Below are 26,308 nucleotides of genomic sequence, written 5' to 3'. Positions count from 1 at the left end.
TCACCGCCACGCACTTTCTCCTTCCGGCTTGAAGGAGGATGTGCAAGCAGTGAGGCTTGGAACGCGGCCAATAGGACGTGCGCAAGCTATTTCCCATTTAAATCACAAATTTGAGTGCTTAAGCACTGGTTATTACTCATGACAGCATCCCTGCCGGTGGGTGAGTTGAGAACACGGAACAGGATATAGGAGTTGTGAGTGCGCTGATACTTTAAGCCCATAAACGTTAAACACACTTTATCTTTCCTTACAAACCACACGTCCCCCTCCCTGGATCTTCCTGTCTAGCGATGGTAATACTTGCGCTGCTCGCCATTATTTGGCACTAAGTCGTCTTTTATATAACCTGCTTTTCAGGGTTATTAATAGCCGTGGCAGAACAAAGCTTGGCGTGTGTTGGCAGCCAGGGGCGGAGCGCTTATCTTGCAGCGCGGCGTTTGGGGATCGCGGTTTGTTGAAGGCTCGCACAGATGTGATATACTAACAGGCCACCGTCTCATTACCGATTTACTGCATTGCTTCTTAGCAGACTTGTATATAAGGGTATCCATGTTTTCTGCCAGTCCTTGGATTAGTCCTGACCTCTGCGGCTAATAACCCCGGCAGTACATTTCTGAGCAGTCATTACTCAGCAAAAAGGACATTTCCAGCTTCAGACAGTTTTAATCAAAATAAATAAGACCTGCTGTGACTTTAACCACCTGTGTACCAGCAATCTCTGGCCCCTTAATGACCAAAGACTGCCGTTACTGAAAACCGGCTCCTACCGCCGCTCATCCATTGCCACAGGCCCATCGCTCTGCCGTTGCTATGACTGCAAGCCGTTCAGGAGCTGATTTCACCACACCATGAGCTTGCTTCACTAAACCGTGATTTATCAAATATCACACCTTATCAAATATATCGCACCTTATCAAAGATATCGCACCTTATCAAAGATATCGCACCTCATCAAAGATATGGCACCTCATCAAAGATATGGCACCTCATCAAAGATATCACACCTCATCAGATATCGCACCTCATCAGATATCGCACCTTATCAAAGATATCGCACCTTATCAAAGATATCGCACCATACTCTGAAAAGGCGTGTTAACTTTGATAAGATGCAATGTTTTTGATAAGGTGCAATGTCTTTGATAAGGTGAGATATCTTTGATAAGGTGTGATATCTTTGATAAGGTGTGATATCTTTGATAAGGTGTGATATCTTTGATAAGGTGTAATATCTTTGATAAGGTGTAATATCTTTGATAAGGTGAGATATCTTTGATAAGGTGCGATATCTTTGATGAGGTGCGATATCTTTGATGAGGTGCGATATCTTTGATAAGGTGAGATATCTTTGATAAGGTGAGATATCTTTGATAAGGTGAGATATCATTGATGAGGTGCGATATCATTGATGAGGTGCGATATCATTGATGAGGTGCGATATCTTTGATGAGGTGCGATATCTTTGATAAGGTGAGATATCATTGATGAGGTGAGATATCTTTGATGAGGTGCGATATCTTTGATGAGGTGCGATATCTTTTGATAAGGTGAGATATCTTTTGATAAGGTGAGATATCATTGATAAGGTGAGATATCTTTGATGAGGTGCGATATCATTGATGAGGTGCGATATCATTGATGAGGTGCGATATCTTTGATAAGGTGCGATATCTTTTGATAAGGTGCAATATCTTTGATGAGGTGTGATATTTGAGTTATCACAGGTTAGTGAATCAAGCCCCATGAGTGAAAGTAGCCCCACATGGTAGAGTGTAAGCTGCACCCACACCCTATTCCTGTGGGAATCTGGGGGCATGGCTGGAGAAGGCAACCAAGGCTCCAGAAGGTATGCCAAAGAAATGAAGCAGAATAACTTTTACTCCATCCCAAAGAAAATGCTATGGTGATATAGATCCCCTAACTGTCGTCCCGGCAATAGTCCAGGATACCACCTATTCAGTTGACAAGCCACAGACCGGATTAGAATTTCCTGTGACTCCCTATCTTCTCTTTTATAAGGAAAGTGAATGGAAATATCCCCAGCCTGGTGCAAACTGAAGTAATGCCTACAGATAAACTCTAAAGGTGCCCATTAACCCTTCTGCAGCCAATTTATTTAGAGGCTGGCAAGTGCATCAAGCCAATTTATTTTAGCACACTTTTTATTTCTTATTTGTTACGTTTTCTTGCTACTAATTGTGTATTTACGGTCACTTGTCACTAGGGGGCAGTGTGAGACAATAACAGAGGCATTCTGCTTTCAGTTTCTATATCCTCTGCGTGCAGAGAGACATCAAAGCATTCCAAGAATTTACAGCATGAAGAGTTTTGCCTGCTGAGGTCAAAAGCAGTACACTTATCTCAGATGAGATAATTCCTTTAAAGCTGCTAATGAGTTAATGGTACACTCACCCGAATGATCGATCTTGTGATCAAACTGATCTGGTGCCGTTAATATTGCAACACACCGAATGATCCTTCTATCAATCCGAATTTCAGAATTTTTGTCTGATCAGATTGCTTATTATTTTCCCTTCCGTTTGCAGGCCCGATTGATTGTTTCCGATCTATTGCAATGGTCTGATTGGACGGTCAGTCATCCAGGACATTGGATCGTTAGTGGGCACCTTAACCCTTTCTGCACAATATTGAGAGCCAATCCCCACAAACAGCCATGGCGCGCCTATCTCTGGCACTAGGAGCTGCTTACAGCGGGGGATGTCCGCTCTGGTGCCTCGGTTCGGCCTTGGCCAGTATCGCAGCCCCCCGTGGCTCTCCGCTGTCCTGGCTATCAGCACGTCCTTCCCTTCCCCCACACATAGCCGTGGTACGCCTATCTCTGGCACTAGGAGCTGCTTACAGTGGGGGACATCCTCTCTGGCGCCCCAGCTCAGACTTGTCCCGTATCGCGGCCCCCCGGTGACTCCGCTGTTCCGGCTATCAGCGCGTCCTTCCCTCACACATAGCAGGGGTGCTCCTATCCCTGCGCACTAGGAGCTGTGTACAATGGGGGACATCCTATCTGGCGCCCCAGCTCAGCCTTGGCCAGTTTCGCAGCCCCCCGGAGACTCACCGCTGTCCCGGCTATCAGCGCATCCTTCCCTTCCCCCACACATAGGCTATCATTCATAAAGCATTCCCGCATGCGGAAATGCTGAAAACAGCTGAATTTACTGAGCACATAGCAAAATGTCTATTCATAAAGGCTTTTTCCACATGAAAAGCTGACATTCCCGAGCAGAGCGATAAATTACTGCCTTGTGCGGTGATTATTTTAACAAATGTTACTAAATGTCAATTCGTAAAGATTAGAGCAAGCGGTATGAGGACGGGGAATACCTCTCCCTTGGAAGTAGCGATAAGCATGCGGATTACAGCTAAGTCAATGGAGACAGACCTCCCAAGCAGCAGCAGTGAGAGCAGCACACGGAGGGACTCAGGCAGCTTCTCCTGTTACTCCAGCCTACCGACAGCCTAGAGCCAGCCTAGTTTGGGAAATCACTGCTATCGCAACTGTAAACATTTTTATGAATGAGCACACTGAAGTCTAAACTACAGAATGCGGTGTTTTACCGCACTGATTTTCTTTACCGAACACACTTCACACACTATGAATGATAGCCATAGCGGGGGTGCTCCTATCCCTGCGCACTAGGAGCTGTGTACAGTGGGGGATGTCCGCTCTGGCGCCCCAGCTCAGCCTTGGCCAGTTTTGCAGCCCTTCGGAGACTCACCGCTGTCCCGGCTATCAGCATGTCCTTCCCTTCCCCCACACATAGCCGTGGTACGCCTATCCCTGTGCACTAGGAGCTGTGTACAGTGGGTGAAGTCCGCTCTGGCGCCCCAGCTCAGCCTTGGCCAGTTTTGCAGCCCCCAGGAGACTCACCGCTGTCCCGGCTATCAGTGCGTCCTTCCCTTCCCCCACACATAGCGGTGACATCCCTATCCCTACGCACTAGGAGCTGTGTACAGTGGGGGACATCCGCTCTGGCACCCCAGCTCAGCCTTGGCCCGTATCGCAGCCCCCTGGTGCCTTGCCAATGTCCCGGCTATCACTGCGTCCTTCCCTTCCCCCACACATAGTCGTGGTGCTCCTATCCCTGCGCACTAGGAGCTGTGTACAGTGGGGGACGTCCGCTCTGGCGCCCCAGCTTGGCCTTGGCCCATATCGCAGCCCCCCGGTGCCTTGCCAATGTCCTGGCTATCGGCACGTCCTTCCCTTCCCCCACACATAGCGGGGGTACGCCTATCCCTGTGCACTAGGAGCTGTGTACAGTGGAGGACGTCCGCTCTGGCGCCCCAGCTGGGCCTTGGCCAGTATCGCAGCCCTCCGGAGACTCACAGCTGTTCCGGCTATCAGCACGTCCTTCCCTTCCCCCACACATAGTCGTGGTGCTCCTATCCCTGCGCACTAGGAGCTGTGTACAGTGGGGGACGTCCGCTCTGGCGCCCCAGCTTGGCCTTGGCCCGTATCGCAGCCCCCCGGAGACTCACCGCTGTCCCGGCTATCAGTGCGTCCTTGGCTCTGACACGATTCCTCGCAATCGGCAGAAATGAGCTCTTTATTTCTGGTAATTGGTAATCCAGTGTATTAGCCTTGTTCTACATTCCTCAGCGGGGCAGCTCGTTAATCCTGACACACACAAGATTTATGACCCCCGTCCTTGATGCCTCCGCCGGTCACATGACTGCCTAGAGCAATTTCTGTGCGACGCTCGGCCCATTTCTCATATCCCGTACAGGCGGGGGATTAATGTACACCTTGCAAGGTTTTAGGATCACAAACACGCTGTATTATTGGCCTGCCTCACAAAATCAGCATATTCATGGGGGGGGGGGAACACAAAACTATGGCTAAATGTATTGGAGGCAGAGGATCGGCAATGTGCATTGTTTACAAGGAAATAATTATGGCAGCCTCTATATCCCTCTCACTTAGAGACACTGTAATGAGAAAAAACGTCCCCTGGGGGGTAAGAAAAAGACACCGAGAGCCCAATATGGTGTAGTATGCTCAGGACAATAGTGAATAATGTAATGTGAGAAGATTATACTCACAAACAAGGGTTACCGCTGAGGCAACCACTGTGAATGCAGGTGAGGAGATTAGACCTGTCCTCACTCAGGGTTAAGAAGTCGTTCTCCGTAGATAGAAGAAAGGTAGGGGTGGGTCCCCCTTCCACCAAGGGTGGACACTAAAATGACTTTGATGAACAGAGGCGCCAGCAGAATAAAAACAATAATTAAAAGTTTTAAAATATGCTGGGGAGGCAGTGGTGGACTTGCCTCCGAAAGCAGACTAGACTACTTGTCTGACATAAATAAACACTTTATTAGTACCCCAATAGATGCAACACGTTTCGCAGGACCAAGCCCGCTTCATCAGGCAATAAAACCGGGGACAAAACAGTAGCTCTCAGGTAGCACATATAGCGCCACACAGAGGCGCTATATGTGCTACCTGAGAGCTACTGTTTTGTCCCCGGTTTTATTGCCTGATGAAGCGGGCTTGGTCCTGCGAAACGTGTTGCATCTATTGGGGTACTAATAAAGTGTTTATTTATGTCAGACAAGTAGTCTAGTCTGCTTTCGGAGGCAAGTCCACCACTGCCTCCCCAGCATATTTTAAAACTTTTAATTATTGTTTTTATTCTGCTGGCGCCTCTGTTCATCAAAGTCCCCTGGGGGGTACACACCTCGGGTGGGGGAAGCCTCCGGATTCTAATGAGGCTTCCCCCGTCCTCCTGTGTCCCACGGGGGTCTCGCTGCAGCCCTCCGAACAGCGGCCCAACAGACCTGACAGCCTGTTCAATATTTACCTTTCCAGGCTCCAGCGGGGGCGCTGTTGCGGCTTTTCTGACGGAGATAGGCGGAAATAGCCGATCTCCGTCGGGTCCACTCTACTGCGCAGGAGACTTGCGCCTGCGCAGTAGAGCAGCCTGACGGAGATCGGCTATTTCCGCCTATCTCCGTGGGAAGGAGAGGATACTGCACCTGCACTGGAGCGAAAGGTAAATATTTATGTCGCCGCCGCTCCTGGAGTATTTTCGCCACCGCTGTGGGACCGATGAGGACAGGGGAAGCCTCAATAGGATCCGGAGGCTTCCCCCACCCGAGGTGTGTACCCCTAGGGGAGTTTTTTCCGTTACACATTTTCTTTAAGGTGTGCTTTAAGGGCCAGTGTTATGTCTGATTGTGCTGCCCGGAAGCTCCCTTCCACGCTGCCTTTCACGCATGCTCAGTGGGGAGTTAATTATGCCGCTGTTGGTAAAACGCTAACTATCACCGCTTGCACACCACCTGCACTCCCCCCAATTTTCAGGGTAGGGAAAGGACCCCCCCCCCCCCCGAAGTGCCTCAATGCCAATTTGCAGCCCCTGAGCCCCGCTGGTTTCAGAGATAGGTTTCTTCGGGGACCAGCGGGGCTTGGGGGCTGCAATTTGGCCTAGAGGTGGGGAAGCGGAGATATTTAGTGTTTTACCATCAGCAGTGGTGAAATCATCCTATTTTCACCTGAAGAACATTGCAAAAATCAAGCACCTCATCCCCCCAGATCATCTGCCAACCTTAATCTATGCCTTCATTACATCCCGACTGGACTACTGCAATGCTCTCTACACTGGCCTTCCACAAAAAGGACTTGTACCGCCTACAGCTGATACAGAATACTGCTGCCAGACTGCTAACCAACCAACCCCGTCACTGCCACATAACGCCAGTCCTGCACTCCCTTCAGTGGCTACCTATAGAATGGAGGGTCCTATTCCTATTCAAGATCGGCCTACTGACATTTAAATCCCTGAATAATCTGGGCCCTGGATACATGAAAGAAATGTTGCAGCTGCGTAGCAATCCCCACATTTTCAGATCCACCGGTTCTAATAATCTAGTCATACCCAGAGTCCACTTGGAAACTTTTGGTCCCAGAGCCTTCTGTCATGCTGCCCCTACGTTTTGGAACTCCTTACCTCAGCAGATCAGGACAGCTCCATCCCTGGACGTGTTTAAATCCAGACTGAAAACCCACCTGTTCAGTTTGGCATTTGCAGAATTATAACTTTTGTTGTGTAAACACTTCATCCTACTGCCAATTACTGAATCTGAGAGAGCCTAAGCGCTTTGAGTCCTATGGGAGAAAAGCGCTATAGAAATGTTATTGTATTGTATTATTGTAATTATATAGGAAATGTGGCTGCACTGGTGCCTACTGCACATGCAGGCCAGCACAAATGTACAAGCAGCACAATCAGACACATCGCCACAGCCCACTAGCAATCACAAATGTGAAACGGTAAACAGTTGTGATTTGATCACATTTTCTAGGGATTTTGAGGGAATGTGCAATTTTGCAGCATGCCATAAAGCGCAATCTCTCAGACAATGCTCTAGGCAGCACGTCTGCAATGAAGTAAGCTCTTAAGGGGCCCATACACTGGTCGATTTCAGCGATCGATCGATTCTATAGTATCGATTGAATCGATTCTATCAAATTCCCAGATCGATCGATTTGTGGCCGATTTTGATGGATTTGATCTATCTAACAGGATGGAAAATCTGTGTCGATCTGTTGCTGGCAGCAGATCGATGGCCCACAGAGTTGCATTGGATCTAATGGTCCAATAATGCATTTAGATCGATTTCCAATAGATATAATTCTGAAATCTATTGGAAATCTGTTCCTTGTGTGTGTCACACATCAGATTGATTCCTGTCAGATTGGACTTGACAGGCATCTGCCAGAAATCTTTCTGATGGTCGAATCTGCTGCAAATCTATAAGTGTATGGCCACCTTAAGTATTGCCTCCTCTGCCAATTTCCCTGGTCCCTTTTATTTCTCACTGTAAGGGTTAAGAATACAGGCCTGTAAATGAGTTGCTTTGCAATTGGAACTGCTTAACTTCCACTGATAAGTAGTTACAGGTCATAAAACGCCTCTTTGTCTGTGAGAAACAATTGTGAGTGCAGAAAACAGATGAAGATTGATTGAATGGGAGCGGAATAAACACAATCATTTACTTGACACAGTCAAGATTATAATTTTGGAAAATTTTTAAATCGCAATAAGCTTAAGGGATTGTAGGACAGTCCTTTTCAGGGTTGTGGGGTTGGCACAAAAATCATCCAACTCAGACTCCTCAGTTTTTGAAATCACCGACTCCAGAAACCCACTAGGAGCGCTTTCTAAGGGCTTGTTCACAGTATGGGCGCTTTTGCCTTTTTTTAAGTGCTGGCGAGACAACGCTTGTACAATGATACCCTATGAGAGTGTTCACATCTGAGCGGTTTGATTCCGATACGCTCACCAAAGCGCTGCCTGTACCTCCTTTTGTGTCCTACCTGATCATGCACCCCCATTACCGTACACCCATCCTATGGTTCTGAGAGAACTCGACTTGCCTAATCTCCATGCTCCCATCCAGTGACTAAGAATTACCTTGTACTCATACTGTGCTGTGTGATCTGGTTTTCTTGTATTCCTGTATTGTCATATTGCTGTATGTCACCCCCTAAATATTGTCTGTAATCTAAACTGTCCAGCGCTGCGTAATATGTTGGCGCTTTATAAATACAATAAATAATAAATAAATGGAATGTATAGGGTAATCGTAAAACGCTTGAAAAAGCGCTTTGCATAGCGATTTCCCCCAGGGCTGTGGAGTCGGTACAAAAATCTTCCGATTCCAACTCTGACTCCGCAGTTTATGAAACCACCGACTCCGACTCCAACTCAGACTCCAGGTACCCAAAATGGCTCCTACTCCGACTCCTTAGTCTAATACTTACCAGGGCTTTGGATTTTGCACAAAAATCATCCAACTTAGACTCCCGACTCAGACGCCTCAGTTTATGAAATCACCAACTCCGACTCCACAGTCCTGATTTCCCCAGCGCTTTCATGAATAAATACATTGTAGTTATTCATTTCCAGGTGAAAGAATTGACTTCCTGAGTGATGTCAGGAAGTTAAAAAACAGAAACGCTCTGCAAAAGCACTTAGAAAAGCACTTAATAAAAATCACAGCGCGCAGCTAAGCGCCCGAGAGGTGCTAAAAAACATCACCCACAAAATGGCAAAACGCTGGCGTCAGCGTTTGCGATTTATGATGTGAATGAGGCCTAAGCGCTAGTAATTTTAAAAAGCTTTTGCTAATGCAATGCTATGGGGGATTTTTATGAAATCAAATCGCTGAAGTGGGATGACACGCATAGCATTACATTAGCAAGAGATTTTCAAGTCACAAAGCGCTCAGAAACCCGCTCCTAGTGGGTTTCTGGCCTGATACTTACCTGGGCTGTGGAGTTGGTACAAAAAAAATCATCCGTCTCCTCAGTTTATGAAACCACCGACTCCGGGTACCCAAAAACAGCTCTGACACCTCGACTTGACTCCACAGCCCTGGTCCTATTTAGGAATAGGACAACAGATAGAGTCTAATCTCATTAGTTGTTAGACTTCAGGTCTGATTCAATAAAGGGGTTCTTGCTGCATTAACCTGCTGTCGGCATTGATTTGGCCAGACCGTTATTTGGGCTGATAGCTCTCTGCTGGAATACATGGACATCTGGAGACTCCTGTCCCTCTGTAATTACCATGCTGCCGTCCTCAGAATATAGCGGCTTCAGCATCAGACAGGCCGCGGGGTCCTGTAATTAACCTGCAGCGAGGAGGCTGCTAAATGGGTCACGGCAACCACCAGCTCCGAGATGCTGCGGCCGGCAACCTTGTGGGTGTGGAGAGGAAGAATGGCCGGGAGACGGGCAACAGATGGTAGACGTGCTGCTCTGTGCAGCTGTCAGAGCTATAGGCGGTGTCTGTCCATTACCCAGCCTTCTGGTTACACCAGTACGGTGCATGCCCCCTACATACTGCCTCTCCATACACTGCTGCTCTGTGCAGCTGTCAGAGCTATAGGCGGTGTCTGACCATTACCCAGCCTTCTGGTTACACCAGTACAGTGCATGCCCCCCTGCATACTGCCTCTCCATACACTGCTGATCTGTGCAGCTGTCAGAGCTATAGGCGGTGTCTGACCATTACCCAGCCTTCTGGTTACACCAGTACGGTGCATGCCCCCTGCATACTGCCTCTCCATACACTGCTGCTCCGTGCAGCTGTCAGAGCTATAGGCGGTGTCTGTCCATTACCCAGCCTTCTGGATACACCAGTACGGTGCATGCCCCTGCATACCGCCTCTCCATACACTGCTGCTCTGTGCAGCTGTCAGGCCTATAGGTGGTGTCTGTCCATTACCCAGCCTTCTGGTTACACCAGTACGGTGCATGCCCCCTGCATGCTGCCTCTCCATACACTGCTGCTCTGTGCAGCTGTCAGGCCTATAGGCAGTGTCTGTCCATTACCCAGCCTTCTGGTTACACCAATACGGTGCATGCCCCCTGCATGCTGCATCTACATACACTGCTGCTCTGTGCAGCTGTCAGACCTATATGCAGTGTCTGTCCATTACCCAGCCTTCTGGTTACACCAGTACGGTGCATGCTCCCTGCATACTGCCTCTCCATACACTGCTGCTCTGTGCAGCTGTCAGACCTATAGGTGGTGTCTGTCCATTACCCAGCCTTCTGGTTACACCAGTACGGTGCATGCCCCCTGCATACTGCCTCTCCATACACTGCTGCTCTGTGCAGCTGTCAGACCTATAGGTGGTGTCTGTCCATTACCCAGCCTTCTGGTTACACCAGTACGGTGCATGCCCCCTGCATACCGCCTCTCCATACACTGCTGCTCCCTGCAGCTGTCAGAGCTATAGGCGGTGTCTGACCATTACCCAGCCTTCTGGTTACACCAGTACGGTGCATGCCCCCTGCATGCTGCCTCTCCATACACTGCTGCTCTGTGCAGCTTTGAGCTATAGGCAGTGTCCGTCCATTACCCAGCCTTCTGGTTACACCAGTACAGTGCATGCCCCCTGCATACCGCCTCTCCATACACTGCTGCTCCGTGCAGCTGTCAGACCTATAGGTAGTGTCTGTCCATTACCCAGCCTTCTGGTTACACCAGTACGGTGCATGCCCCCTGCATACTGCCTCTCCATACACTGCTGCTCCGTGCAGCTGTCAGAGCTATAGGCGGTGTCTGTCCATTACCCAGCCTTCTGGTTACACCAGTACGGTGCATGCCCCCTGCATACTGCCTCTCCATACACTGCTGCTCCGTGCAGCTGTCAGAGCTATAGGCAGTGTCTGTCCATTACCCAGCCTTCTGGTTACACCAGTACGGTGCATGCCCCCTGCATGCTGCCTCTCCATACACTGCTGCTCTGTGCAGCTGTCAGGCCTATAGGCAGTGTCTGTCCATTACCCAGCCTTCTGGTTACACCAGTACGGTGCATGCCCCCTGCATGCTGCCTCTCCATACACTGCTGCTCTGTGCAGCTGTCAGGCCTATAGGCAGTGTCTGTCCATTACCCAGCCTTCTGGTTACACCAATACGGTGCATGCCCCCTGCATGCTGCATCTACATACACTGCTGCTCTGTGCAGCTGTCAGACCTATATGCAGTGTCTGTCCATTACCCAGCCTTCTGGTTACACCAGTACGGTGCATGCCCCCTGCATACTGCCTCTCCATACACTGCTGCTCTGTGCAGCTGTCAGACCTATAGGTGGTGTCTGTCCATTACCCAGCCTTCTGGTTACACCAGTACGGTGCATGCCCCCTGCATACCGCCTCTCCATACACTGCTGCTCCCTGCAGCTGTCAGAGCTATAGGCGGTGTCTGACCATTACCCAGCCTTCTGGTTACACCAGTACGGTGCATGCCCCCTGCATGCTGCCTCTCCATACACTGCTGCTCTGTGCAGCTTTGAGCTATAGGCAGTGTCCGTCCATTACCCAGCCTTCTGGTTACACCAGTACAGTGCATGCCCCCTGCATACCGCCTCTCCATACACTGCTGCTCCGTGCAGCTGTCAGACCTATAGGTAGTGTCTGTCCATTACCCAGCCTTCTGGTTACACCAGTACGGTGCATGCCCCCTGCATGCTGCCTCTCCATACACTGCTGCTCTGTGCAGCTGTCAGGCCTATAGGCGGTGTCTGTCCATTACCCAGCCTTCTGGTTACACCAGTACGGTGCATGCCCCCTGCATACTGCCTCTCCATACACTGCTGCTCTGTGCAGCTGTCAGACCTATAGGTGGTGTCTGACCATTACCCAGCCTTCTGGTTACACCAGTACAGTGCATGCCCCCTGCATACTGCCTCTCCATACACTGCTGCTCTGTGCAGCTGTCAGGCCTATAGGCGGTGTCTGTCCATTACCCAGCCTTCTGGTAAGGCCTCGTTCACACCAGGGACGTTGCTGTACACTTTCCGCAGCGCATTGCGCTGTGCGCTTTGCTAGGTACAGCTTTTTTCATTGATTGTAATGTACACATTCACATCTATGCGCTTTGGTACTGTCTGTTTGAGAAATGTGGTGTTGCGCTGTGAAGCGCACAGCAATGCAAGTGAATGGGTGCGCTTTTTTAGCACATAGCAATGTGCTTTGGAGATGCGTTTTGTTTGCCTATAATTCCTTTCTCTAGGGTGTAAGCAGGGAGTAAAAACAAAAACTTTTTTCAAATGAAAACAAATCTTTATTGACAACTGCTACATCAAATAAGCAAAACATGCTGAACAAAAACACCTTCAAGCGCATTTAAGTGCATGTTAAACGCATGGGTCCGCTTAAAAAAGAGCAGTGCACTGAAACGCATTATGAAACGTGCATCAACGCATGCCTTTTTTATCATGCGTTTAAATACGCCAATGTGAGCGAGGCTTTGCACCCCGCACTGCGCATGCCCACTGCATGCTGCCTCTCCATACACTGCTTGCGTTGCGTAGACCCTATAGGAATATGAAGCTGCAAATGCACCTGACATTAGAAGCTACTTGCAGCTACAGTACTTGGAAAATTTGATTGATCGCAGCTCTTGCCCAATCGTTGATTGATATTAACGCTTCCACTCTTTTCGTCCGTGTGAACGGGCCCTTATGCTGGGAATACACGGCTCGATTCTGAGCCATTTAGATGGCTCGATAGATAATGTCCGATCTCCGTCCCGATCGTTCTGCCGCTCGATTCCGCATTGAAGACAATGCAATAAGATAAGAAAAACGAGCGGAAGATAAGAGAATCGCCTGCAGAATCGAGTGGGGAATTGATTGAGCGGGAGCATTAGGCGGCAAAATCGAGCAGTGTATGCCCAGCATAAGTCAATAATGTGTCTCCTCTAGGTATATTGATATTGATCTCTAGTGTTTGGTTACCAGTGTTTCCCATGGGAATCGGCAGCTAAATGGATTCTCAGCTCCTTCCTGTGTATCCTGATGTAGCGACAATCTGTGGATGCAGATTTTAATGCATTATGACCATGTGGTCTGAAATATAAAGGTTTCCATACATCAGTTAATAGTATTGGCAGAACGACCATGAGATTGGTCCCTCTCTGATCGAAGCGGTGTCCTGCCCATACACCAAATACCGGCCGTCCCCTCCGTATAAAAATGTCCGTCCAGCCGCCCCATACCACTTCACCTGTATGTCTGGGAAGTGGGATGAAACCGAAGTGCCCAGAGGAAACCCACACAGATGCAGGGAGAACATACAAACTCCTTGCAGATAGTGCCCTAGCTGGAATTTGAACTGGGGAACTAGTGCTGCAAGATGAGAGTGCTAACCACAACGCCACCGAGCTGGATTGATTGTTTGTTCCTCATATAAGATCAGAGTCCAAAGTGTTTGCAGAAAACAGTATAATTGGGGTACAGATGTTGATTAGTGCAGCATATACCGGGATAGCTGGATGGTGCCTCTGACACAGGAGACCAGGGTTCGAATCTCGGCTCTGCCTGTTCAGTAAGCCAGCACCTATTCAGCAGGAGACCTTAGGCAAGTCTCCCTAACACTGCTACTGCCTATAGAGCACGCCCTAGTGGCTGCAGCTCTGGTGCTTTTAGTCCGCCAGGAGAAAAGCGCGATATAAATGTTATTTGTCTTGTCATATACCTATCCCATGTGTATGGAAAACACACAGTCCATCCATTTATATCTGCAGTCATACATACATACATACAGTACATACATACGGTGGCTGGATAGAGTACTTGTTAAAGGACACCCGAGTCGAAAATAAACAAATGAAATAAACGATTGTATCTATCCTCCATCTCCTAAAAATGACTTTTTAAGATATTCCAGTTTTATTTTATGTTTAAATCTACAGTTACTTTTTAAGTTTTAACTTTTTGCTCAGTGACACATTCATTGAAGTATGCCAGAGCTAAAATGTATGAACTATTGACCCTTTTTCCCTTTTCTGCTCTCAGAAGCCATTTTCTGCTAGGAAAGGGTTTTATAGTTGGAATTTCTTATCAGTGAGGGTCACACTGTAGCCACTTCCTGTCTGAGTCAGGACTGAGTCAGCCACTTACATACTTGATATTTAACTCTTTCAGGCAGAGAGAGGAACACAGCCGAGTTATTTGTGTGCTAGGCACTGTACATACACATGTCTGTCTCATCATGTCACATGTCACCTCGGTTGTCCTTTAAGGGCTCTGCCTCTGACACAGGAGACCAGGGTTTTAATTGTGGCTCTTCCTGTTCAGTAACCCAGCACCTATTCAGTATGGTGACCTTGGGCAAAACTCCCTTACACTGCTACTGCCTATAGAGTGCGCTCTAGTGATTTCCTTGCAAGTCCGACGAGAGAAAAGCGCTATAATACTGTAATTACACATACATACAGTGAAATGGACTCAAACGCAGCTTTAAATATCCGTATTTATTTTATGTATTGTTTTTAGAAAATGTAAATGTATAAGCATGGCGATGGTACAGTAATCTCCTGCATCTGTACAGCATAGGATAGGCACGTTGTTTCCCCGCAGTGAGATTTGCGCGGAGGAGCTGCAGCCTGTGTACCGCGCGGCGGAATGAGAAACTGGTTAAAGTCGATTGAAAACAAACAAACAATTGGCTGTGCGGTAATAGAAGCATTGGAGCGCTGGGAACAATCTCTGGATGCGCTCCAGGCGGATCCCATTCGTTGTGGGGAGAAGTGATTATACGGCAGGGGAGGCTGAGACGGGCGCTCTCTGCTAGAACGCCGAGCGAAAGGGCAGGCGGGGGGAGTGTGTAACAAGAGGAAGCGTCTAATCTGTGCCGGCTCTTCCCGGCAATACAGCGACTGCTCCGCTATTCATCTCGCATGGAAATCACATTCTGGGGTAGCGGAGCCGCCATCCTCACGCAGAACTTCAGCCAATGAGTCCATTATTTAAAGCGGTATTGTCACCATAAAAATCAAATTTCAACAGCAACTGGTCTGTGTGTATTATGTGATAAAGATGCTAATCCTGCATTCAAAACTTGAAAAAATGTTCTGCTTGTTATGGTTTGGAGTTATCACATACTTTAGGAGCACTGGCCCTAGTGCCAAACAGTGCCAAAAAGTTGAATGCTGGGAGTTCTTTTTATCTATAATATATTCCTCCTCTTCCATTTATTTCCCTGCCTAGCTGCTTATCAGAACCACCCTCTGATCACTTGTGTTTACAAGCAAGGCTGAGGTGACTCAGTGATTGGATGTGTAAATAAAAAAAAAAGACTCTGGGAGGAGAGCAGCTAATGAATACACAATGAGCAAGAGAAGGGAAGGGGGGGGGGGGGGGGAACAAGAGTCAGGGAGGATTTGATGTCAGCATTAGCTTGGCAAGATGGCCACTGCCTAGAATAGGATTCTCTGCTTTTCCTTTATAAAATTCACAGGAATCATTACGTAGATAGCACAATATGTCTGTTATGTAAGTAGAAGTAGTATTTATCTACTTATATATTTGTTTTTTATTTCTAGGTTAGCATGGGTGTCGCTTGTTCTTTAAAGAGGCCCTGTAATGACATATAGCAGAATGCAGTAAATTATTCAGGATACCCACTTTTACAGTAATGTTCCTGGTTTCAGCATTAGAAACACTTTCTACATCTGTATATTGCTGTATGTTGGTATGTAGCCCGTCCTCCCAGCGCGGGGTCCCATGCATGTGCAGAAGACCACGACTGGCGCGACTGAGCCAGTTACCGGGGCTGAACGCCAGACCGCGGGAGGACGGCGAGGGACTCAGACATGCTTATGAGACTGGGGGGAAGCTCAGGTAAGTATCAGTTCTGTAGTTTAAACCGTCTCTGGTACACTTTAAAGCGGATTCGAGATGAAAAACTAACTATAACAAGTAACTTGTCTATATGTCTTATCTAAAGTTTAGAGAGTTTACACAGCATATCTAGCTGCAAACAGCTTCAACAGTTTATGATTATTTATTCCTGTGATACAATGAGGGCAGCCATGTTCTGTTTGTCACAGGCTGAGGGCTGGAGATGCTATCAGCTTGCCTGTGTGTAAATTCAGTCCCCTCTCCTCCTCCCCTCTGCCTCTGAAATCTATGGCTAGTAACACCCCTTCTCCTGCCCAGACTGAGCTCCCATAAGCCCTTGCTACAGTGCCAAGGCACAAAAGGAGCTGTGGGCGAGGCTTGTTTAGTTTATAGGGAATCAGAGTATTAAAACAAAGCAAAAAAAGTATTTGGCTTGAGGCATGCCCTATAAACTATATGAAAGGAACACAATTATGCAGTGAGTAAAAGTTTATCTCAGATCCACTGTTTGCTATGCGGAATTCTCCTACCAGAGCATTCTGGTAAACCAGGTGTTATTTTCACTGGCTTTGGAATACTCATAAACAAACATTCCGCAGGGATTTCCTGACAGGACTAAAGCTGTTGCCGCCTGTGATATATATTGTGGCAAGTAAATAAAGGTGAGGAAAGCTTTTACAGTGGGCAGACACTGACTAAGGTTATGTTTCCACTTGAAGCAAGCAATCTGCATGTCATTTTCAGATGCTGCATTTTCATGCATACGGATAATAGTGAATTTGGGGCGCAAAAATGTAAGATGCCAAATGTGGTCATTTTACCAACCTACATTTTCACTGCACCGCTCTTAGTGAATTGTGGCCAATGTGTCTCTAATCCCAAGCCCCTCCTCCTTGCACTGACTGCCTACAGTGACCAATAGAGAAGCTCTGAAAGCGGACCTGAACTCGCAACTTCCTCTCTGTTCTAAAAGACACACAACAGCATAACCTTTAAACAAAAACATTTCTTTGTTACAGCTGATACAAATCCTGCAATACATCTGCAGTGTGTCTACTTCCAGCTTTCATGGAAGCAGACATGTTGATAACATCCTGTGTTTACCATATAGCTTATCTGCCATCTCTGCCATGGCAGTCGTGACACAGGAGAGAGATTGAATGACAACATGTGATTAGACACAAAAGAGGGGGAATTAAACCGCTGAAACTCTCTAAATACATACAGAGGGGGCATTTCTCTGCTTTCCTTCTGTCCTGTGCAAGAGTTCAGGTTCAGTTCAGTTTTCTCCACTTTCAACTTAATTATTGTGAAATAGCAGCAGCCTTTGTACTGATCGTTCTGACATGCAGTTGTCACAACAGATACGCAGTAATGTGTCTGATTTGCTTTTTCTTGGATGGTTCTCGATCATTCAGCACATATCCTTGCCGGCTGTTGTGATGATGTAGAAGCCGGAGAGCGTTGTGAGCGATTTCCCAGCATATGGCCGGTAATCACAGCACCGTCTGAGCTGGAGAAGGGGGGGATCACAGCCCCTCCCCCCTCAGCCTGCAATATGCCGCTAGTGCAACAGATGTACGTTGTGCCAGTGGGAGGGGGGCAGCCAGGGACACCATCCAATCCTAAACACTCGCTGCTTATAGAGAGACGTCTGACCTTGAACCTGCTGAGGACTGCTGTCGTGTTTCTTGCAGTCTGTGGCCATATTATTATTATTATTATGATAATAGCATTATTTTTTTATATGGCACTGACGCACTTTCCGCCGTGCTTTACACGATACATAGAACACTTCATGGGACTAGCAGTGAAAACTCAGCTGATAGGATTGGGAGCCCCCCTCAGTAGGAGAGTTCACAAGCAGAGCCAGGCAGGGTTTAGCAGAAATCCAGGAGTCTGCAGCAGGGAAACTGAGAAGCGAGTAATTGCTAGCTGATGCCATGCTAATGTATGTAGCTTGGTTAGTGGTCCAATGAGATCGCACAACTGTTCATTTTTCCAAACTGCATATTTGTTTAACCCCTTGCGTACCAGCAGTCTCTGGCCCCTTAATGACCAGAGACTGCTGGTGCCACAAAACGGCGCTTACAGACGAATTACCGCACATACCTGCCGCTCTCGCTGATCATGTTCCCTTATCGTTGCCGGCCCGACTCAGTCTGTGGCATGCTGTGACATAGTGTGTAGCAATTGTCCCTGGTGATTCCTCCTCTGTCTGTGGCATGCTGTGATGTAGTGTGCAGTGATTGTCACTGTGGATTCCTCCTCTCAGTGTGTGGCATGCTGTGACAGTGTGCAGCGATTGTCACTGTGGGCTCCTCCTCTCAGTCTGTAGCATGCTGTGATTTAGTGTGCAGCGATTGTCACTGTGGGCTCCTCCTCTGTCTGTGGCATGCTGTGACATAGTGTGCACTGATTGTCACTTTGGATTCCTCCTCACAGTCTGTGGCATGCTGTGATGTAGTGTGCAGTGATTGTCACTGTGGATTCCTCCTCTCAGTGTGTGGCATGCTGTGACATAGTGTGTAGCAACTGTCCCTGGTGATTCCTCCTCTGTCTGTGGCATGCTGTGACATAGTGTGCAGTGATTGTCACTGTGGATTCCTCCTCTCAGTGTGTGGCATGCTGTGACATAGTGTGTAGCAATTGTCCCTGGTGATTCCTCCTCTGTCTGTGGCATGCTGTGATGTAGTGTACAGTGATCGTCACTGTGGATTCCTCCTCTCAGTGTGTGGCATGCTGTGACATAGTGTGTAGCAATTGTCCCTGGTGATTCCTCCTCTGTCTGTGGCATGCTGTGATGTAGTGTGCAGCGATTGTCACTGTGGGCTCCTCCTCTCAGTCTGTGCCATGCTGTGACAGTGTGCACTGATTGTCACTGTGGATTCCTCCTCACAGTCTGTGGCGCGCTGTGACATAGTGTGCAGTGATTGTCACTGTGGATTCCTCCTCTCAGTGTGTGGCATGCTGTGACATAGTGTGCAGTGATTGTCACTGTGGATTCCTCCTCTCAGTGTGTGGCATGCTGTGACAGTGTGCAGCGATTGTCTCTGTGGATTCCTCCTCTCAGCCTGCAGCATGCTGGGACATAGTGTGCAGCGATTGTCACTGTGGATTCCTTGTCTCCCAGTACAGTGTGCAGTTTTCTCTTCCTGTAAAAAGTGATTGTCTGGGATAAGGAAAGGTCCATCAGCATCTCTGGTTGTGGTATATTTGGGGCAGTGCAGCAGTAAGTGATTCTCGTCCTCGAGGGTCTTCCACTTTCGGTGTTGGCACAGACTCTCCTCCCTGGGTTTGTACGTCTGTCTCCCAGACTCGATTTCCAGGCTGTGCATGCTCAGTCTATAGACACTCAGGATTTGAGTTTTATACAGTAAGGATCCGTGTTTGCCCATCACAGTGTGATCTGAACCAATACAATACAATAACATTTGTAAAGCGCTTTTCACCCATAGGACTCAAAGCGCATAGTTGTGTCTCAGATTAATACAGGGTTGCAGGCTGGGTTGTGTTGCAGAGGAGATAGTCAGATGTTCATGAATGCCAGACTGAAGAGGTAGGTTTTCAGTGAATGTTTACCAAGTTAAAAATAAAAAAGTCAGATACTCACCTAAGGAGAGGGAAGGCTCGGTCCTAATGAGCCTTCCCTCTCCTCTCCCGGTGCCCGGTCCCGCGCAGGATGCCCCGTGGCAGTATTCGACCAGTTCAGTCAAATACTGCCACTTCCGCATGCCGAATGGAGCTTTCAGAAGCCTTCGGGAGCACTCGGGCTCCCGAAGACGGGAGCCCGAGTAGGTGAGTATCTGACTTTTTTATTTTTAAAATGGTAAACACTGGCTTTAAATGCTTCCAGGGATGGAGCTGTCCTGATTGGGTGTGGCAGGGAGTTCCAAAGTGTAGGGGCAGCATGACAAAAGGCTCTGTCTCCAAAGGTTTTGAGGTGGACTCTGGGGGTGACCAAGGTGTTACGTCCTTTTGATCTAAGATTGTGGGGGGTGTGATGCAGTTGCAACAAGTCCTTCAGATATCCAGGGCCCAGATTGTGCAAGGATTTGAATGTCAGTAAGCCAATCTTAAACAGAATTCTCCATTTTATCGGTAGCCAGTGGAGTGAGCTCAGGGTTGGTGTTATGTGGCAATGGCGGGGTTGGCTCGTTAACAGCCTTGCGGCGGCGTTCTGTACCAAAGAATCTTATTACATTACTCTTCCAACCTCTGTGTCTTCCACACCACATGATGCAAATCCGCACCTGTAGCCAGAGAGACTGCAGCCTGCTGGACTCAGCTCCTGATCAGTGTACTGTGAGGCCTGCTAGAATGCTACAAGGATTCCCCAATCCCATCCACTATTGGCCAATGCACTGAGGTCACAGTTGCTTGGCTCTGAGTCTGCTAGGATATGTCTGGGATTCCAATGGGGAATAATGGCCCGGGGAGACCTGATAAGCTGCTGGACTCTGCTCTGGATCACAAAGCTGAGGTCTGCTGAAATGTCTCAGGGAGATCAGCAGGAGGGAGGTTTAAAAAATACCTGCAATGATTTTCTTCAGTGTGCAGTGTCAGTTGTTTCTGATATTACCTAATCTACCAGTTATCAGTGAAATTCTCTAAAGGTGGTAATCAGCTGACCAACCAACCAATCGACCATCCAATTCGATTATTATAATCGAATTCCATGAAAATTGGTGGTGTCAAGTGCATGTCCGACCGACAAAGCGACCAATTTGGGGACGGAATTTGGCCGCACGGTCGATCGCGCATGCTAGATGTCTGGCCGAAGTTGGTTGGTCAGGTGCACGGCGGTCAATTTGCGAACCAGTGACGAGACGACAAAACCCCAGCCGCTGCCTCCGCAACGTATAAATGTATGTAGTGTAGTGCATTTGTACATTACCTGTCCGGTTTTAGCCTCCATGCGGTTTCCATCCATCTCGCCGGGTTCTGCATACACGCCGGCGGCGCATAGTGTCTGACGTCAGATGCTATGTGCCGCTGGCGTGTCTGCGGCTGTTACCCGGCGAGATGGACTGACACCGTGCGGAAGCTGCTACAGGACAGGTAATGTATAAATGCACTACACACTTCATACATTTATACATTTTGGGGACGCGGCAGCTCAGCCAATTCCCTGATGATTTCATGCTGAAATCTGACAGGAATCGGCCTGTAGTTCATGGGCAGAATCGACCAAGAGACAAATTTATCTCTAATCAGATTTAATTAGAGATAAATTTGCCTCTTGGTCGAATCTGCCCATAATCTGCCCATAATGTATGGCCACCTTAAAGGGGAACTTCAGCCTAAACAAACATACTGTCATTAAGTTACATTAGTTATGTTAATTAGAATAGATAGGTAATATAATCTCTTACCCACCCTGTTTTAAAAGAACAGGCAAATGTTTGTGATTTATGGGGGCTGCCATCTTTGTCATGGGGGCAGCCATCTTTTTGGTTGAAAGGAGGTGACAGGGAGCAGTTCCAACTGTCCTGTGTCCTGATCACCCCTCCTAGCTGCACACTCTAGGCTTCAAATGTCAAATTCAAAATGTAAAAAAAAAATTGCACCAAAACAGCAGAATGAGAACAACATCAGAAATCCCATCATGCTTTGCACAGCATCAGGGGAAAAAATGCCCGGGCAGTTTTTTTCTGTGCAGCTAAAAATGAGGTTTGTATAAGAGAAACAAAGTTCTGATGCTGTGAAACAGTTAAATAAACACCAAGTCTTTCCAGGGCTGCTGAGTCATTTTTTTTAGTCTGGAGGTTCACTTTAACTTTCACCCCATCAGCTGTTCGCTGGCGCTGAAGTTTGTCAGGTGTGCAGACGCTATGGTGAACAGTTCTATGTGTTTTATATTGTACTTGGTTGTATAATGGCAATTTTTTTTGTATGTTTACAAATTAGGTGAAGGATACATATGTCTCTGAATTACTCAATGATTTCATCAAAAACATGCGATATACCTTTTTAGTATTTTTTCAAAATTGAGTTGGTTGTACTGGCTACACACACTAACAGATGTCTGTCAGATCATCAGAGAGCCGATTTGATAACTTGAAGGAAACATGCAGTGAATTATTGCTCTTATAGCTTGAAAGCGCTCCTGAAGTGAGGGGGTTATGGAGGCTGCCATATTTATTTCCTTTTGAACAATGCACATTGCCTGGCAGTCCTGCCTATTCTCTGCCTCTAATACTTTTAGCCATAGCCCCTGAACAAGCATGTTTAGATGTTTCAGATGTTTATGACTAAAGTTTGACTGCATTTGCATGCAAGCTTGCTTTAGGTGAAGCATTAAAGATCAGCAGGAATGCCAGGCAAATTATATTGTTTAAAGGAAAATAAATATGGCCGCCTCCATATCACACTCACCGTGGTTTCACTTTAAACCGATGGTCATGTGTAGCAAACATCGGTTTTCTCTGTATCTGGTTGGATATTTAAAATAAACGCTTTAAACAGTAAACCACCTCCACAGTTAGTTGGTCCTTTCGAGTAAATATCTTGTCTGTCAATCTGTGGGTGTGTGGCCAGCATTTTAAACGTATAGATAAAGATTCTGACGGCCTCCGTCTGCTGCTCTTAATAAACGTTGGTTGGGGACTGATTCCCAGTAATTGCATTCTGCAGAAGATTGGAATAGGCAGGCGTCCTCCCTTGAAGTGGACTTCCTCATCTGTCTGCCATATTATTCTAATCGCTCTCTGCCTCTGTCTTCCAGGTGAAAAATGACTACATGTCGGAGATGTCAGACCAAGTGGACCAGGAAATTGCTTTGAAGCTGGGCTGCTTGGAGATCCGGTAATACCCCAAATCTACATATTACACATACTGGCTGCTGGGAATGTGTCCTAGGATATGCTGTGTGCGATAAATCTCTGCTCCACGTTATATTGATGGGCAGAGAAGGATTGTAGTGCCTACTAGAGAATTCATATTTTTACACCTAAATGACACCTGAAGTGAGGGTGAAATGGAGGCTGCCAAAATTATTTCCTTGTGAACAATACCAGTTGCTTGGCTGGCCTGCTGATCTCCTTGGCTGCAGTATTGTCTGAATCACACACCTGAAACAAATCTAGTCAGACTTCAAGCAGAAACATCTGAATCTGCATGCTTGTTCAGGGGCTATGACTAAAAGTATTAGAGGCAGAAGATCAGCAGGACAGACAGGCAACTGGTATTGTTTAGAAGGAAATAAGTATGTCAGCCTCCATATCCCTGCATTACAAACCATAGGAGCAGTGCACAATCCCAAGGTGCCTTTCCAGAGTGCTACCTCAGTCACTAGTCCACAATTAAAGGACCACTGAAGGGAGAGGGGTATGGAGGCTGCCATATTTATTTCATTTTAAGCAATACCAGTTGCCTGGCTATCCTGCTGATCCTCAGTCTCTAATACTATTAGCCAGAGACCCTGAACAAGCATGCAGCATATCGGGTGTTTCTGACATTATTGTCAGATCTGACAAGTTTAGCTGCATACTTGTTTCTGGTGTTATTCAGACACTACTGCAGCCAAATAGACCAATAGTGCTGCCAGGCAACTAGTATCATTTAAAAGGAAATAAATATGATAGCCTCTATATACCTCTTACTTCAGTTCCCCTTTAAATCTAAGAGTAGAGAACGCAGGGCTGTGGAGTCGGAGCAATTTTGGGTACCCGGAGTCAGTGATTTAATAAACTGAGGAGTCTGATGGTTTTGTACTAATTCCACATCCCTGGTCGAATGTCAGAAAGGCACATCCAGATGAATAAAATTACTATATACCCCTTTGCACTGATCTCGGCCTATCACATCTGAACTGTGACCTGTGGAGTTTTATATGGAAAAATAGAGGTTAAATAAATCTTCTTTGTTATAGTGTATGCCACCACTGGCAAGTTACTTCACTTCCTGTCCCAGTGCCTAGGCAGTTGTGTCATGTGACCATCTCTGGAATCCTAAGACGTTATGGAGAGAAGAGAGCATTTGATGTTAGAATTTTTTTTTTTAACCTTGTAGCTAGGAATTTAGAAATTTGTGGCCAGCTTGAGGGGTGGGGGGTCAGTAAGTAGAATGGGAATGTCTGATCTTTGTATGCATGTCTGCCCTATGATATAAATGAGATCAGTGATCATAACTGCAACATTCTTCTAATATATGAGAAGTTCTACTGACGTAGGAAGGGAATGGAATCGAACCAATCATTATGCTGGCAGGCAGGTAATCCTCAGCCAGAGGCTTTATGATTGGTTAAATCTAAATTCCCTCCATGGATCGGTGAAAAATTCCAATGCTCTTGCACACTACGTGGGATTACGATTTTTTTTTTATTTTATTTTTTTATCCAATTTTTTTATTCCGTTTAAAAAAAAAAAAAAAAAAAAAAAGTACTGCATGCTGCTAGGTTTTTTTTTACTCTGAATGAAAAATCGGATCGTATCAAAAAATCGGAATCGCATTTAGTGTGCAAAAGGCTTAAAGCTGGCCACTAACGGTCCAATTTCTAGCGAAAAATCGTTCGAGCGATCAGAAATTCTGATCGGACGAAAAATCGTTCACTACACCATCAACTAACCAATCTTTGCTTCCTATCTATCACGACCACCAAGAAAATCCAAATTTTCGTTCGACGAAAGTTCATTCGGGCGACATTTTTTTCACTCGTTCATAATCGATTGTGTCCACCAATGGAGATTATTTACAACCAATTCGATCAGCATTTCTGATCGCTCGAACGATTTTTCGCTAGAAATTGGACCATTAGTGGCCAGCTTTAGGGTAATCACTGGAGATCAGCTTATTATATTCTTCTCATTGGATGTTCCTCTTGCAGGCGGTCGTACGGGGAGATGCGCGGCAACGCTCTAGAGAAGAAGTCCAACTATGAAGTGTTAGAGTGAGTATCTGCCTTAATTATCACTATTCTGTTATTCAAGCATAATTGCCGTGATCACAAAAACCATTCCAAACTGCCCTCAAATGAACTCCTTATAAAGTGATATCTGATACTGGTACAATACAGTGCCACGTGTACTGTATTGGCCAATAGAACTATTATGATTTTTTATTTATATAGCAACAACATCTTCCTAGCGCTGTGCAGAGTGCAAAAGAAATAGTGCGGAGCAGAGATACATGAGACATTCAGAGCTCTGTACAATCAGGACATTTGTAGTTTGAGACGCCACTTATTGTTTTCTCAAGTTGCTCTAACTTTGTGTTGGTTATATTTGTGTATTCATTTCCTCTGCAAACTCCAGTTGTGAATTTGGAGCAAAAACACAGACAAATCATTCTTATGGTGGCCATACACGGTACAATAAAGCTGTTCGATTTTCCCGTTTATTCGATCTAAATGATCGAATTGAATGAAAGTTGAAAATATTTTTTTTTCGATCAAGAAATTCGAACGACTATCCCGTTTTTTCGGGAAAAATGATCGGACATGCTGGAAAAATCTTTATAGTCGATCTAACGGAATAATCGAACTAAATTATCTAATTGAAAAATTGTACCATGTATGGCCACCTTTAGGGTTTTTTTGTCTCAGTAAATGGCTCCGCAAATGTCTTAACCCTTTAGCAGCCAGTTTTTTAGAGGCTTGCAAATTCTCCAGGCCAGTTTATGTTAGCACATTTTTTTTTTTATTTATTTGTCACATTTCCGTGCTACTAATTGGCACTGCTGTGATATGTATTTATGGCCACTTGTCACTAGAGGGCAGTGTGACACAATAACAGAGGACTTCTGCTTTCAGTTTCTATATCCTCTGCTAGCAGAGAGACATCAAAGCATTCCAAAAATTTACAGCACAACGAGTTCTGCCGAAGGAGGTCAAAAGCAGCACACTTGTTTCAAACGAGATAACTCTGTTGAAGCTGTTAATGGGTTAAAGAGGAACTTAACCGAAAAATAGTAGTGGGGGGGAGGGGAATAAATCAATACATTGCAAAGTGAGAACTCAGAAGAGAGATGATTGATATTCGCCATGTAATTCATTCATGTGTTTTGATCCAAGCAGGCTGTGGGCAGTTCCTGTACATTGAGGGCATGCAGTGGCTGGGGGGAGGAGCAGGCTGCTGGCTGTGGGCAGTTCCTGTACATCGAGGGCATTCAGTAGCTGGGGGGAGGAGCAGGCTGCTGGTTGTGGGCA

The 26,308-nt window shown here is 46.7% G+C and overlaps 1 protein-coding gene across 1 annotated transcript in view; it reads left to right on the top strand.

The window, feature by feature from the left end:
- Positions 1–26,308, top strand: part of PTK2 (protein tyrosine kinase 2) — a 341,550-nt gene that overhangs the window by 100,018 nt on the left and 215,224 nt on the right. Inside the window, exons 5-6 of the mRNA XM_068238424.1 lie at positions 22,889–22,968; positions 24,989–25,051. Coding sequence (XP_068094525.1) covers positions 22,889–22,968; positions 24,989–25,051 — 143 coding nt within the window. The remainder of the gene's footprint in view (positions 1–22,888; positions 22,969–24,988; positions 25,052–26,308) is intronic.

Source organism: Hyperolius riggenbachi, chromosome 5 (genome assembly GCF_040937935.1).
Source record: "Hyperolius riggenbachi isolate aHypRig1 chromosome 5, aHypRig1.pri, whole genome shotgun sequence".
In the NCBI taxonomy this organism is placed as follows: Eukaryota; Metazoa; Chordata; class Amphibia; order Anura; family Hyperoliidae; genus Hyperolius; species Hyperolius riggenbachi.
Note: the sequence above shows the minus strand (reverse complement) of the source record. Positions and strands in the feature narration are given on the sequence as shown.